Here is a 14,152-nt window from a genome sequence, read left to right on the forward strand (position 1 = left end):
TGGGTGGCAAACCTGGAAGAGAGCACCAGCTGCTGTGTCAGCCCTCTCCTGGGGAGCTGGTACTTAGCAGGTGCCATTTCCATTCCTTTGGTCTCATTAGAAGTGAAGACCCTCGTCCCAGCAGCTCCTGAGGCCAAAGACCCAAGCCGGGGTCTGCTCTGGGGGCTCTTGAGTTCGAGCAATGCTACCCCCTTCTGGGGATTGCTAAAAGCACTGCAGTGGCTCTGAGAGGGCCGTGGAGAATCCAGTTTAATCTTCACAGGAAGGACCAGGGTTTCTTCTGCCCAGAGACCTGACTTGGGGCTTCCTGAGGCCAAGGTCCTGGCCAGGATTGTGCCCAGAGCCCTCCAGAGGCTCCCAAGGGCCTGTCTGCTCTTGCCTATGGGGAGTGAAGAGTGTGGACCATGGCTCCTGGAGGCCAGTCAGAGTCCAGCAAGCCCTGGTGCCTCCTTGCCTCCATTCGTCCAGTTAGCCAGTTAGTGAGAACCCCAGCCCCTGCATACCACACCTACCCCGTCTGGGCCCCCAGGGTCAGCAAAGAGCTTCAATATCCAAGAGAAGGGAAAGGACAAAGGAGGCCCAGGAGGATTCCCTGGCAGGTTTGGGTCCCGAGATAGAGGTTCTGCCTGAGGAGAGAGAATGGGGTCCACGGAGATGGGCTTTCAGCTGGAATGGAGGGTCACGAAAGCCTGCACTGGAGACCTCCCGTGGGCCAAGGGGAGAAGGCAGGGGATGAATCCGTGCCGGGGATGGATGGGAGTGGAGCAGAGAAGGCCTGGACGGTCCAGCGAGGAGGAGACAGGACCCAGGCTTCCCGGCCCCTGCCGCCTGAGCCGCCCCCTTCGGACGTCATCCCACACACAGTGTTTAGACAAAGCAGCGAAGAAGAAACACAGACATCCTGGATCCCATAGGGAGGAGGCTGGGGCTGGGAACAGAAGGAGGTCTGTTTATTCCTGGCAGTTCAACATCTGAGGGGCCCCACACCCACTTCTGTACAGGCCCCAGGCTGAACTCTCCCAGAGCCTCTGACTTCTGCCTGACCAGACAGCTTGGGTCTGAGGGCCAGCTGCTGGAAGCCTCTGGCCACCAGCTCGCTTGAGGATGGATTTGAAGCTGGATGCTTTCCTCTTCCCACTTTTTGTCCCAACAGAAGTCTTGCCCCGCCCAGGTCCCCCGACCACTGTGCAGGATGGGCAGAGCCAAGACCCCTCAGGGCCCCAGCCTTCAGCCCAGGTCTCTCTCCCTGCCCTTCCCCGCTGAGGCCGCAGAAGTCCCCTCGCTCGGTCTACCTGTGCTCTTGAGCAGGGAAGTCTTTCCTCATGTCTCATCTCCAGCTTTCTTGCTGCAGTTTCAACCTGCACCCTCCCACTTCAGCCTGCTTCTTTCCAGCACCCCAAGGCCTCAGTTCGTACAAGTGAAAATTGGAGCATCCCACCTCTTGGCTCCCTAGCCTTGAACTTGCCCTTCCTCTCCTCTACCTACTTTCCTCAGTGTCTCTGTGGAGCAGAAGTGCCATTCTCTTGCTTTTCACGAGCTATCTGCCATTCTCTACAGCGTTCTTTCTGGAGGGAAGCGACATGCAGAGGGCAGAAATCCTAAAAATGTTAGCAATAGCTGCTTTCATTGAGTGCCTGTGTGCCTGGTGCCCATCTAAGTCTTCATCACCCATTAGCTCAGTTAGTCTCGACATAGCGATGAGTGCAATATAAGCCGCATTCTACAGTTGAGGAAGGGAAGGCAAAAGTACTTCAGTAATTTGCCCAAGTTCACAAAGCTTAAAAAAAAAGGCTCCCAGCCAGGATTCTAAGATTCAAACCCAAGCTTTCTGATTGCAACAGTGGCTCACGCCTCTTGTTCATGACGGAGGCCTCCCATTAAGTGTCAGGCACTGGGCTATACACAGACACGCACGTTACTCCATGATACTCTCCAACAGCCCAGAGAGGTAGTTTTACTTGTTCCCATTTTACAGGCGGGAAAATTGAGGCCCAGAGGTAGCTTGCCCAATGCCACACCCCCAGAGCCATTTTTACCTCGTAGCCCAGAACTTGACTCAAAGCAGTTGAGAAAAGTGTAGAATGCCCCCAGGTTCTAGAAGGTAGCATTGGCTTTATAAGCCGGAAGGCCCATCAGGTGATAGGATGGAAAATGCTCAAGCTCCAAACAGCCCCACCCCTGCCACCTCAGACACTGCTCCTCAGAATGGCGGAGCTGGACGCACTGTCGGCCGGCTGGCCCCTCCAGCGGTTTAAGACTCATCAAATGTAAATGTATGCGCCCGGACAGGAAGTGGAGAGGGGCAGCCGAAACCCAGATTATTCATTGACTGGAATGCATTTCTCAGATTAGCTAGGCAAGCAGCAGGTGACAGGGCTCCAAGTTGGGGGACCTGAGGTTGGGGATCTGCCACCTTGGTGACGAGCTATAGCTGGTGGCTGGAGAGGGGCACCCGGGTACGGGACCGGGGAGGGCACTGGACGTGGCTGGGAAGGCCTCCCAGCTCCTGCGGCCCCACCCCCAGAGGCGGGGCCCGGCTGAGCCCCACCAGCCCCAGCTCCGGCCCTCCAGAACCCAGGCGGGGGCAGAGCCTGGGCAGCAGAGAGCCCGGGGCCCCGCTGTACCCGAAGAGTGGAGGCACCATGCCCTCACCGGCCAGGACACCAGACAGCGCCAGAAGCCCCGCAGGCCTGCCTGCAGCCGTTCCCTGACACCGAGGGAAAGCCCAGCTGGGCCAGCAACACCTGCCCCCAACAGCCATGTGAGTAGCTACGCCCTCCTCCCCCCACCCCGCCCAGCACCCAGCCTCACCTGGAGACCTCGGCCCCAGGTCCTGTAGAGGCCAGTGCACCCAGGCCAAGCCACCAGAGCCTCCGGGGCGTGCAGGTCACGGGGCCAGCCCTCCACTGGGAAGGTGGCCCCGGGGGCCAGCCCTGCCTTTTTTGGGGCTCGGGGCGGTGGGGGGGGGGAGGACTCACTCCAGGCGAGGAGGGTTGGGGACTCACTCCAGGGGAGTGCTGGGAGCTCCAGCCCCGGACTCCAGAGTCCAGGTTTGAAGTCACGGACCCTGAGGTCTCATGAGGTTTAATAAAGTTGGTGGCTCAGGGACGAAGGGAACAGAAACTAAAGGGCCTGCTAGAGAGGGAAGGACGTCCTGGGTCGAGGGCTCCGGGCTCGGGGCTCCGGGTGGGGGAGGTTGAGGAAGAGGAAATGGGCTGAGGGGAGGGGAGAGGGCCAGGAGCTTGGTGGGGCTTGGCGGGCCTGGGGGAGCTAGGAAGAGAAGGGTCCTGAGCTCAGGGTGGTGGTGGTGTCCTAGGATCCGGTGACTTGGGGGTGGGGGCAGGTAGGAATCCTTTCCTTATTGACTTTAATCCTAGCAACAGCAGCTGCTCCCTGGCTGACAGCAGCAGGAGTTTCCCCCAGGCCCCAGGACCCCTCCTCCTCCCCACCGTGTGGCCCTGGGGCCAGGGTGCCAGAGGGGGCTGAGGACACAAACCAAGAAAGGAAAGGACATGGCCAGATTGGAGTCACAGAATGGCCAGGCCCTGCCCTCAGGCTCCTACTGCCTGTACCCTGGGCTCAGCTTCAGCGTCCCCAGGTGTGGCGGCTGTCCTCCTTGCTGCCAGCATCCTCCTCTCTCCCCAGTGACTCCTCTCTTCCTCCAGTTCCCAGGAGGGGCCCTGTTGCTAGTGTGGTGCGGATGAGTCAAGTTTATGGGCTGGAAGTCCTACCCGGAGGCTGCTCACTGAGCTGTAACCGGCTATGGGGGGGGGGAGGTGTCAGGGGACAGGGCACCCTGCTTGCTGCTGCCACCCTGGCCTGTCACTCACTCACTCCTGCCCCCACCCCCCAAGCCTTAGCAACCTACCCTCTCTTAATGCTCTGGTGCCAACCAGGCTGGGAGCATCTGAGGACGGGGACCCCTCCATCATCGCACCCACCTAGCCCTGGCCCCAGCCCAGCCTGAAGGAGGTTCTCAACTGATAGCTGGCCAGAAACCACTACACGCCAGCCAGCCCCTGGTGTGTCGCTTTTGGCCAATTTAGACGCCTTGCCTTGTGAGGCAAGGGATGGACAAAGCACTTTGGGGCTGGGTGCGTCCACCCTTCAGTCTAAACGGAGGCATCAACACAGCTGCCCAGAGGGGGTCAGACAGGTGATAGCAATGGCCGACCCGGTAGGGTAGAGCCTGGGGAGCTGGGTGAACACAGCCACCCCTCCGCTCCAGCTGGTGGCTGCCATGCAGGACATACTTGTTGCTGGAGGTGACTTTTTTAAGGGAAGCCCAAAATACGAATTTTTATGTAAATTGCAACTGGCCATTAATTGGAAAAAAAAAAAATCGTGCATCGGCAAATAAGATAAGGCCCGCGGCGTGTGGGGGGGCGGCCTCCGGATCTCTGCGCAGCCCCGCCTAATTGGCTGCCCGTCTCCCATCCAGGCACGCCGGCTGCTGCTCCAGGCCTCCCCTGTTCCCAGGCCCAAGATGACACCCAACGGCACCAGGGAGGCACCCAACCCCGTTCCCGCGGGGGCCTTGGGGCTCTCCCTGGCCCTGGCCAGCCTCATCGTCGCCGCCAACCTGCTCCTGGCCTTGGGCATTGCCAGGGACCGGCATCTGCGCCGCCCGCCCGCTGGCTGCTTCTTCCTGAGCCTGCTGCTGGCCGGGCTGCTCACCGGGCTGGCGCTGCCCGCGCTGCCCGGCCTCTGGAACCAGAGCCGCCGGGGCTACTGGTCCTGCCTCCTCCTCTACTTGGCGCCCAATTTCTCCTTCCTCTCACTGCTCGCCAACCTCCTGCTGGTGCACGGCGAGCGCTACATGGCGGTGCTGCGGCCACTCCGGCCCCGCGGGAGCACGCGGCTGGCCCTGCTCCTTACCTGGGCGGGCCCCCTACTCTTCGCCAGCCTGCCTGCCCTGGGGTGGAACCACTGGGCCCCCGGCGCCAACTGCAGCTCCCAGGCTGTCTTCCCCGCCCCCTACCTCTACGTGGAAGTCTACGGGCTCCTGCTGCCCGCTGTGGGGGCCGCCGCCCTCCTCTCGGTCCGCGTGCTGGCCACCGCCCACCGCCAGCTGCGGGACATCCGGCGGCTGGAGCGGGCCGTGTGCCGCGGTGCGCCCTCGGCCCTGGCCCGGGCCCTTACCTGGAGGCAGGCGAGGGCGCAGGCCGGGGCCACGCTGCTCTTCGGGCTGTGCTGGGGGCCCTACGTGGCCACGCTGCTCCTCTCGGTCCTGGCCTTCGAGCAGCGCCCACCGCTGGGGCCGGGAACCTTGTTGTCCCTCATCTCACTGGGCAGCGCCAGCGCGGCAGCCGTGCCCGTGGCCATGGGGCTGGGTGATCAGCGCTACACGGCGCCCTGGAGGGCAGCCGCGCAGAGGTGCCTGCGGCTGCTGCGGAAAAGAGCCTCCCAGGCCGGGCCGGGCCCCCGCACGGCCTACCACGCCAGCAGCCAAAGCAGCGTGGACCTCGACTTGAACTAGGGGAAGGGCCCCTGCTGGCTCCTACTTGAAGCATCTGTCCATCTCGGCCACCAAGCCCGCCTCCTCTTGTCCCCAAGCCTCCGGATTAGAGGCCCTGCCCTTATCTGACCCCACCCTGTCCAAATAAACTCCCCCCGCCCCTTCACGGGTATCTCATTCCGCATCTCAAAAAGAGGCAGGAGGGACAGCCGTTGCAAGAAACTGAAGCCACACGTGCATCCAGAGATCCCAGGGCCTCAGAATCCACTGTCGGAGAGGACGAGCCGCCGCCCCAGATGGTGAGCTGAGGGATCTGGAAATCTAGCAGAGTTTGCAGGGAGCCTCACCCCAACATGCCCCTCACTGGTTCCTCATGTCCGCACACCACAAAATCCACACACACACGGTCTCTGGGAAGTATATTTTATTTACATTTTTAAAATCTGTAACTAATATCTCTTCCTCCTTTCCACCCCCAGAGACTTGGGAAGGGAAAGAACGGGAACCTCAAAGACCTACTCCCCACATACAAACACACACCCCCGTGGCTCACACCAGCAAATGAAGGTGAAAGAGAAAGAGGCCTGACCCCCCTCTGAGGGACCCGCAGGTCTGGGCGGGGGTGGGGGGGCAAGGAGTGGGTTTCTTAAGAGAAGGGACAGAGGGGGCAAGTCAGTTTAAAGGGGTTGGAAAGTAGTCCGAGGCCCCCCCTCCTCTTCCCCCATACCCTACCGCCTCTGCTGGTGGGGTTCTCCCTTCACCCCTCAACACCAAAGCAGAGGCCGCAGCTGTTAGCGGTCAGGTCTCTGGACACAAAATACTTTTGCTTTGTGATCTCCTGACGTAGTCACCACCAGGGAGGCATCTCTGTGAAAAGAAAGCACAGGTCGACGGGACTGAAGGACCTGGGACCCGGCCCCGAGCCCACTACCCAGGGGCCCTCGGGTGGCCTCCTCCAGTGCGTTCCCAATCCTAGATCCCTGGTGGTTGAGTGAACACACTCGAAGCCAGCAACCAGTGAGGGGATCAGAGAAGAGCCACGGCGTGGGGGAGACAGTTCCAGCCCCTCAGCCCTGGAATGGAGATGTGACGGCCCACGTAGGTCACCGTCAACCAGAAGTGACAACTCCCTCAGGCTTCCCAGCACTTGGGACTCACAGGCCACCACCAGGCATTGGGTCCCAGCTTCCCTTAGGAAGGCCCTCCTGCACCCCAAGGACCCTGCGGTCCCCCAGGGGCTATTCCCACCTTCCAAATACACAGAGAGACTCCAGCCCTTGCCCAATTCACATACTTGCTGAGGGCAAAGTCCAGGATCTCGGCCGTGTGGCCCCGGTAGTCAGTAAGCAGGCGGCCGGTGCGAGCATCCCAAAGGCGCACGATGCCATCCAGGCTGCAAGTGTAAACCACGGCGGTGCCCGCCTCCCACAGCAGCTGCACAATGCCCGACTACACCAGGGTGCCAGAGACAGAGCAGCGTCAGGGCCCGGAAAGCGGAGAGGCACCTGCCCGACTCTCAGGGAGGAAGGGAGGGAGGGGAGGAGTGGGGGGTGGGGAGGGCCACAGAGAGCCAGGCCAGAGCTCCAGGCTGCCTGTACCTGGTGCTGACACTGGTGCCTGAGGGTCTGCGTAGACAGGTCATAGATGGCCAAGGTCCCATCCAGGTAGCCAACAGCTGCCAAGGGCATCCTGGACGGAGGAGAGCACCATTAAGGCTCGTGGAAGGACCTGGACTCACGCACCCTGCACTCCTCCCTGGTTCCCCAGCCCAGGCACCCCTCACCAAACCCCCTTCTCCCCAGCTGTCCTCCTCGTCAGGCCGAGGCCCTTCTCACACTCACACGCTGCAGAAGCCCAAAGACTCCACAGAGTTGGACTCGCTCTCCTCCCCTTCTCCCACGTTGGGCTGGGAGGCCACAGTCTCGGGTCTGAAAACACCCACCACCTATAAGCCGCGGGAGAGAATCCGAGGATGGAGGGAGGCCTGACTAGGAGGAGGAAAGGCAACAGGAGAGGGGCCGAGGGAGTCATCAGAAGGGAAGGGGAGGGCATGCGCAGCACAGGCTCCACAGCCCGGCTCCAGGTCGCACTCACCTTGCCGGTGACGGCACTGATCAGCTTGGCCTGGCAGTCCACAGAGCCAGTGAGGATCAGGCTGCCGTCCTGGTTGGTGGCGACACAGGTCAGAGGGCCCTGGTGACCCTCAGTCCCTAGGACGGAGCAGACAGCTACGTCAGGCTTCATCCTGGCCCCTGAGCCCTGCCCCAGATCTTCCACACAGAGACCCAGTGAACCCGTCCCCTGCCCTGGAGACCTTTCAGTACGTGGATCGGGCCTCCCTGCTTCAGGTCCCAGATCCTGATGGTGCCATCTTCATAGCCGACCACAGCTCTCTTCCCTGGAGGGCCACAGGCACAGATGGAGAGAAGGACAGACAGCGCTCTCAGGCACACCCAGCAACGGAATGGGGGGCAGGGGGAGACAAGAAAGTAAGGGAGCCGTCGCCGCCCCCGGAACTAGCGGACAGTCAGGGCAGGAAAGGGGAAGCGGTCTGGTCTGGGGCCTGTGTCCACGTTCCAGACAGCAGACCTCGGAGCTGGCCAGCTAAGGCCCAGGAGGGAGCCCGGGAAGGTGCATAAACCTGGAGCCGACCTCTCTGCACCCCGGGAAGGACAGACAGGGGAGCAGCCCTCACCATCAGGGAGGACTCGGCCACAGGTAGCTGGGCAGCTGGGGCCTTGGAAGGTCTTGCAGTCACCATTCGGGACTTTCCACATCCAGGTGTTGCCATCGGCCGTGCCCGCCAGGAGGACAGGGGCCCGAGGGTGCCACTCCATCCACTGGGCAGAGAGGAAGGGTCAGCCAGAGAGGCCCGTCACCCCAGCCCCCCAGGAGCCCATCCTGAAAGCTCCACCCAAGCTGTCCTTGCTTCTGAGGTCGGCAGGGACAGGCCAGGAAACAGAGCCAGACACGCCTGCTGCACCTGGAGAGCGCACAGCCTTCGAGCTGGCTTGGTCTGGTGAAGGCGAGACTGGACCCCACAGCTCTCAGCTCCTACCCAAGGCCCCAGGCAGCCGAACACCACCCTGTTGATCTCACCTCCAGATCTCCTGCTTCAAAGGACCAGACCTCTTCCTTGGTGTCCACCTGCCACACTTTCAAGAGTCCACTCATGTCCCCTGTGGCCACAAGGGTAGAGTCATGGCTGAAACCAGCACAAGTAACAGAATCTTTATGGCCTGCAAAGGGAAGGAGGCAGAGAGAGAGGAGAACATCAGGAGAACAGGACCCAGGTGTCTGGCCCCCAGAACAGACCAGCTAGGAAGAGAAGAAGGGTGAGTCCCACCATAACAGGTGACTCAAGCTCACTGCCGCTCCAGGAGCCAACACCCCCAGGTCTCCCTAGGGGTAGCAATGCTAGCCTCCCATTCAACCATGCAGAGCCCAGGTCTCTGCCCTCCCCATTCCGTCCACTCCACAGCTCTGCCCAAAATACCGGTTCCTCCTTTCTAGATACTCCTATGCTGCTCCTCCCCGTGCCCAAGACAGACTAGGTTATTCTGTTTTGAGGTCCTTGGGTCCAGCATAGAGCTGGCACAAAACGCGGATCAGTAAATGGCCGCTGGATGCACACCCACTGCGGGCTAGCCCCCTAAGACCTCCAAAAGAACATGTCCTCGCCCGCACCCCCTCACCTGCACACTCAAAGAGCAACTCCCCATCGCTGAGCCTCCACACGAAAGCCTTGTCATCTTCACCCCCCGTCACTGCCAAGGTGTTGGTCTTGGGGTCCAGGCTCACACAAAACACAGATGCTGTCCCAAAAGATATTCCATGAGTAAGCGGACAGGGCTCCCGCCCCGGGTTCTGTCCTTCAGGACCTTCAGGAAGCCCACCTCCTTCCACCCAAAGCAACATGTCTTTCCTCTTGGAAAACAAGGGTGTATCCAAGTTCTTCTAAGTTTCAAACGTCCAGTTGTTGGAGAAATCCCTCCCCACGCTTGCCAAGCTCCAAGTCCTTCCCCGGGGCTGCTGCCTTCACCACCCCAGACAGATGCACAGACAAGAAGTGTACATGCGCAGGCTGACAGGTCTCAGCGCAGGCTGACACCAGGCTGAGCACAGAGTGAGGAATGCACTGTGTCACTTACCTTATTAAGGGCTAATATTCGAGAGAATTATATAAAACATGCTCAAAAATGTACTGCTACCTCTCATTTACAACAAGGTAACTTTCTGAAAAGAAACTAAGACCCAAACAGATTCATAACGATCACAAATCAGTAAGGAGCACAAGGAGGACTTGAAGCCAGGGGTGTCTGCCGGCTCAGGAAGCCAAGTTCTCCCCCAGGCCCTCACAGTGCGATCTCCTCTGGGGCAAGGCCAGCTTCTGTTTTCCCACCTCCATGTCCCTGGGAAGACTCCCTACACAGCAGGTGTCTGATGTTCAAATGCCCACGTGCACTGAGTTGATGATGGATCTCCTTAGAGACCTACCTGAATGCAATGCAAACGTGACCTCACTATCGTCTGGGCCCTCCATGCTGCCGACCACCCCTTCCTGGGGTTCCAGAACCCAGCCCTCCTCGTTGCCCTCTTCCTCTTCTTCCTCTTCTTCAAAGTCCACATCTTCCATCTCCTGGGCCAGATCATCTGCTTTGGGGAGAGGGATAAGAGATGGGGCTCGGCACACAGTAAGAAAGAGGGAAGGGGTGAAGTGATGGGGAGGCCTGAGGCGCTGGGGTGTAGCAAGAGGGTTGGCTGAGGTCAAANGTGAAGAGAAGCGGCGGGGAGGAGGGGGCACTGGGGACGGAGGACAGGAGAGGTCTGAGGACCCGGGGTTGGCCAGAGACGGTGTGGGAAGGGAGGACCGAGGGGATGATGGGAAGGGGGTGTGTGAGGGGAAGGGCCAGAGGAGGCGTCAGGGGAACCCCCACCCCTGCCAGGCCTGAGAACTAAGTGTGGGGGCAGGGCAGGGGGGAAGGGCGAAAGAGGTCGGTAGGAATGACCGGTGGGGAGGGGAGGGAAGGGGGGAGAAGGAGGGGTCAGAGGCCAGAGGTGAGCGCCTCCTGTCCCACGGCCCGAGGCGCGGCAGTTCTCACCCGGGTCCGGCGGACCAGGATCCAGTTCTACCACCTCGATAATCTCCTCATCACCATGGAAGCTCAGGGTCTCCAGTGGGGGGGTGTCAGCCGCGGCCCCGCTCTCGGATTCGGACTCCATGCGGCGCAAGCGGCCGATCCACTTCTCTGGGCCCAAACGCCTCCCAGAGTCAGCTCTGCGCGACGACGCGGAACTCGAACCCCTCCTCCCGGGAGGAAGTAGGCGTAGGCGACTCCCCGGCAGGAAGAGCGACGGCCGCTAGGCCAATAGCGAAGGGGCCTAACTGGCCGACCCACCAATCACAGGACAGAGCTGGGAGAAGGGGACGGGGCGTGGCGGGGAGAACCCAAACTCCGCCCGGCCTGACTCCGCCTCCAACAGGAGGGAAACAAGCGAGCGTGCGCGCCTCCGGGGTCTCCTGGGAAGAGTAGTTCTCCCGGGTCCCCTCGCAGGCTTCTGGGAGATGTAGTTTCTGGTCTGTAGGCAGGACGGAAGGAGCGGGGGAGGCCCCTTACGCAAACTACAATTCCCGGCGGTGAGCGCGGTGAAGGGGGGTGGGATCTGAACATGGCGGCGGTGGTAGCTGCTACGGCGCTGAAGGGCCGGGGGGCGAGAAATGCCCGCGTCCTCCGGGGTAAGGAGAGGGACCCCGGGGTGGGCAGGACGGCAGGGGATCCCCTTTTTCTATACATCCCGACCAGCGATAGCAGGAGGTTATGGCTGTTTATTCCTGCCCGCACCCCTATGCAGGCTCATGAAGAGTCTGGGGGCTAAAAGATGCTCTCTAGAGGTCACCCAGTCCATCCCCCCTGCCCTCAAGTTACGCGACACCTCTGGGGTCATGCTGCGAGAGGGAGCTCCGAGGAAGCCTTTTAGACTCCCGCGCTCCAGGTGTTTCACACTCACCGCAGTGCAGAGGAAAGAGCCCTGGGCTTCTGGAGGCTTGGGTTCTAGCCCCGGATAATTAGCAGTTTGACCTTGGGTGAAGCAGTTCGTCTCTCAGGGTTTCAGTTTCCTCTTCTATAAAATAAGGGGATGGAGTAGACTACTTTTAAGCTCCCAGTGCTAACATTCTGCAGTTTGAAAACCTTTCCTTGGATTTCCTTCATACGTCTTGTGTGAGCCCCACTGCAGTCTTTCACATCCTGTCGTCTGAGCAGATGAAGAACGAAGCTCGCTCTCCTGGCACCAGGGTGATGAGCCTGCAGTGACGTGGAAGTGGCTTCCAGAGGTGCCACCTCGATGGCAAATTTCCCATTTCCCTTTGGATTCTCGCTGGCACTTGTTACTCCAAACTGCAGTCACTCCCTTTCCTCCCCAGGGCTGTCCTCATTCTCTCTTACTGACCTTCTTTTCTTCTCCCCACAGGGATTCTCTCAGGAGCCACAGCTAACAAGGCCTCCCAGAGCAGGACGCGGGCACTGCAAAGCCACAGCTCCCCAGAGTGCAAGGAGGAGCCGGAGCCCCTATCCCCTGAGCTGGAATACATTCCCAGAAAGCGGGGCAAGAACCCCATGAAAGCTGTGGGACTCGCCTGGTGAGTTTTAACTAAAACTCTTTGCCCACCAATGGGGAGTGGCACAGGGGAGGGCGGGACCCAGAAACTTCAAGTTTCAGGTGGTGAGTTGAATCCGAGGTTGTGGGGACAGGACTGCTTCGTGTGAGGACTGGAATCTCAGAGGAATGGGGCAGGGAAAGTGGGAAAGTATGTGGAATTGGAGACACAGTGGGTTTTCTGTGTAGGAACCTGAGGTAATCTGATTTGAATTTGGGTCCCTGGCCTCATTCAGTCTTTTGGAAGTTTGGGCTGAAAGCCAGTTGAGCTCTTTCATTGAGATCGTTGAGATCATGTGAGATTGTGTTAGTTGTATATGTAGCATCTAGAAGGTGTTCAGTACATCGTTTTTTGGATCTGACTCATCTTAATTTGTATCGTTGATCAATATTAAAAGGAAAGGAGGGGAAAATTAACATTTTTTTCCACACCTGAGGTGTGCCAGTACTTTACAGTGTAATGTAGGTTTTCTGAGATGAATAAAAATCCCCTAAATCCAAAAGACAAAAAAACATTTTAAAAAAATTACATCCCATTTCACAGAGGAGGAAATGAAGGTTCAGGGGTGGGATTCTCACCAGGTCTTGTGACTCCATGCCCTCTCCCCCCACACCAAAGTGCCTCCCAGGTAGCGGTTACTCAGATGAAGAAGGGGAGTCTGGGAGGGGACATGGGGTGGTTAAGGCAGAGGGAACCTTTGACAACACTTGGAGAGGGAAGGAGGATGGGCCATCTGGAGAATCTTGCTTAGTCGGTATGGCAGGATCGCAGGGCTCACGTCGAGGAGCGTCAAGCTATAGGGGACAGGAACGAAAAGGTGGGCAGAGGACCAACCACACTGGGCCTTTTGTGCTGTGCCTAGGAGTTTGGATTTGGCCAGGAAGTGACGGAGAGCTGTTAGAGTTTTAAGCAGTGTAGTGGCAGGATCTGATTTGCTTGGGGCCCTCCAGCAGCCAGTGCGAAGGCTGCACAGACACGAGAGGTATTGCGGTGTTCGTGCGACCAAGGAAGCTGGAATGAGATTCCCCCAGCTCCTCTGGCTCAGGCTTGGCCCCTCCCCAAACCCCGTGCACATCTCCCCACCCCTAGGGCCATCGGCTTCCCCTGTGGTATCCTCCTCTTCATCCTCACCAAGCGGGAAGTGGACAAGGACCGTTTGAAGCAGATGAAGGCTCGGCAGAACATGCGGGCATCCAACACGGGCGAGTATGAGAGCCAGAGGTTCAGGGCCTCCTCCCAACATGCCCCATCTCCTGAAGCTGAGTCGGGGGTAGAAGCCTGACAAACACTGCAACCCTCTCCTAGACTGTATTGACTGTGGCCTCCAAGACTGGAAGGCCTTTGGGTTTGGCCAGGATTCCCGTCCTTGCCTGTGAGGTCCGCCAGAGGGCGCGTGAAGGCCAGGCTGCTGCCAACCCCTGCCCCGCCCCTCCCCAGAAGCCAGCCAAAGGCAAATAAAGTCACGGAGTGTTTTGAGAGCAAAGGAACCAGGAGTGGGCTTGTGAATTCCTTGGGACGGGCGGGGCAGAGGGAGGGGTTGGTTACTCACGTGTGCTCCCTCTCACAGAAGCAGTCAGTGTTCCTGGCTGGATGGTTGGGGAGACTACAGAGACTTAAGTACAAGGCTAGGCACAGGCCCTGGGGACCAAGCCTTCAGAGCTGCTGGCCAGGAGGGTGGGGTCCCACTGAGCCTCTAACAAAAAATAAAGAGAATCAAAAAGGGCATTCGGGGGGGTGGGGAAGAAAGCACTCCTCTTCCTGGTCCAGTCCCAGTGACTTAGCCTCTCTGGGCCTCAGTTTCCTTGTGTGTAACAGGGATTGGACTAGTGATTTCCAAGACATGGGTTCTAAACTTGAACCTATGATTTATCTCCCCCCACCCCCACATGCAAAATCGTGTGTACACATACAGCTTTGTGGGCAGTAGTTCATAGCTCTTGTGTGCTTTTGTAAAGTAGGGTCCATGATGCAGAAAAGGTCACGTGCCACTGCTCTGACCGGTCCCCGTCAGACCCGGTATTGCAAGGTTGGACCTT

At 59.3% G+C, this 14,152-nt stretch overlaps 3 protein-coding genes across 5 annotated transcripts in view; 2 read left to right on the forward strand and 1 right to left on the reverse strand.

Moving 5' to 3' along the window:
- The first annotated feature begins 2,274 nt into the window (after positions 1-2,274).
- GPBAR1 (G protein-coupled bile acid receptor 1) lies at positions 2,275-5,865 on the forward strand. Its single transcript, XM_002913672.4, has 2 exons — positions 2,275-2,761; positions 4,442-5,865. Exon 2 carries the CDS (start codon positions 4,487-4,489, stop codon positions 5,477-5,479), a length of 993 nt encoding a protein of 330 aa, XP_002913718.4. The 5' UTR covers positions 2,275-2,761; positions 4,442-4,486; the 3' UTR covers positions 5,480-5,865.
- Positions 5,866-10,773, reverse strand: AAMP (angio associated migratory cell protein). Of its 2 annotated transcripts, none has more exons than XM_011233729.3 (11): positions 10,561-10,773; positions 9,956-10,114; positions 9,154-9,273; positions 8,558-8,697; positions 8,154-8,298; positions 7,773-7,856; positions 7,553-7,668; positions 7,300-7,403; positions 7,057-7,147; positions 6,753-6,907; positions 5,866-6,325 (listed from the first exon to the last, which is right to left on the reverse strand). In XM_011233729.3, the coding sequence occupies exons 1-11, from the start codon at positions 10,679-10,681 to the stop codon at positions 6,250-6,252; spliced, it is 1,311 nt and encodes a 436-aa protein (XP_011232031.1). In that variant the 5' UTR covers positions 10,682-10,773; the 3' UTR covers positions 5,866-6,249. The 2 variants fall into 2 exon arrangements, with proteins under 2 accessions (XP_011232031.1, XP_002913717.1); XM_002913671.4 differs by having other exon boundaries at positions 9,956-10,111; positions 10,561-10,772.
- Positions 10,774-10,910: 137 nt separating this feature from the next.
- Positions 10,911-14,152, forward strand: part of PNKD (PNKD metallo-beta-lactamase domain containing) — a 58,804-nt gene continuing 55,562 nt past the window's right edge. Inside the window, exons 1-3 of one of the 2 annotated variants that reach the window (XM_011233721.3) lie at positions 11,042-11,195; positions 11,930-12,098; positions 13,206-13,603. In XM_011233721.3, the coding sequence (XP_011232023.1) occupies positions 11,129-11,195; positions 11,930-12,098; positions 13,206-13,398 (429 nt within the window). In that variant the 5' untranslated portion in view covers positions 11,042-11,128 and the 3' untranslated portion in view covers positions 13,399-13,603. Of the gene's footprint in view, positions 11,196-11,929; positions 12,099-13,205; positions 13,604-14,152 lie in introns of those variants that run through there. The other variant, XM_019807388.2, reaches the window with a different exon arrangement.

The sequence above is a fragment of the Ailuropoda melanoleuca genome, chromosome 2, assembly GCF_002007445.2.
Source record: "Ailuropoda melanoleuca isolate Jingjing chromosome 2, ASM200744v2, whole genome shotgun sequence".
NCBI classification, from domain to species: domain Eukaryota; kingdom Metazoa; phylum Chordata; class Mammalia; order Carnivora; family Ursidae; genus Ailuropoda; species Ailuropoda melanoleuca.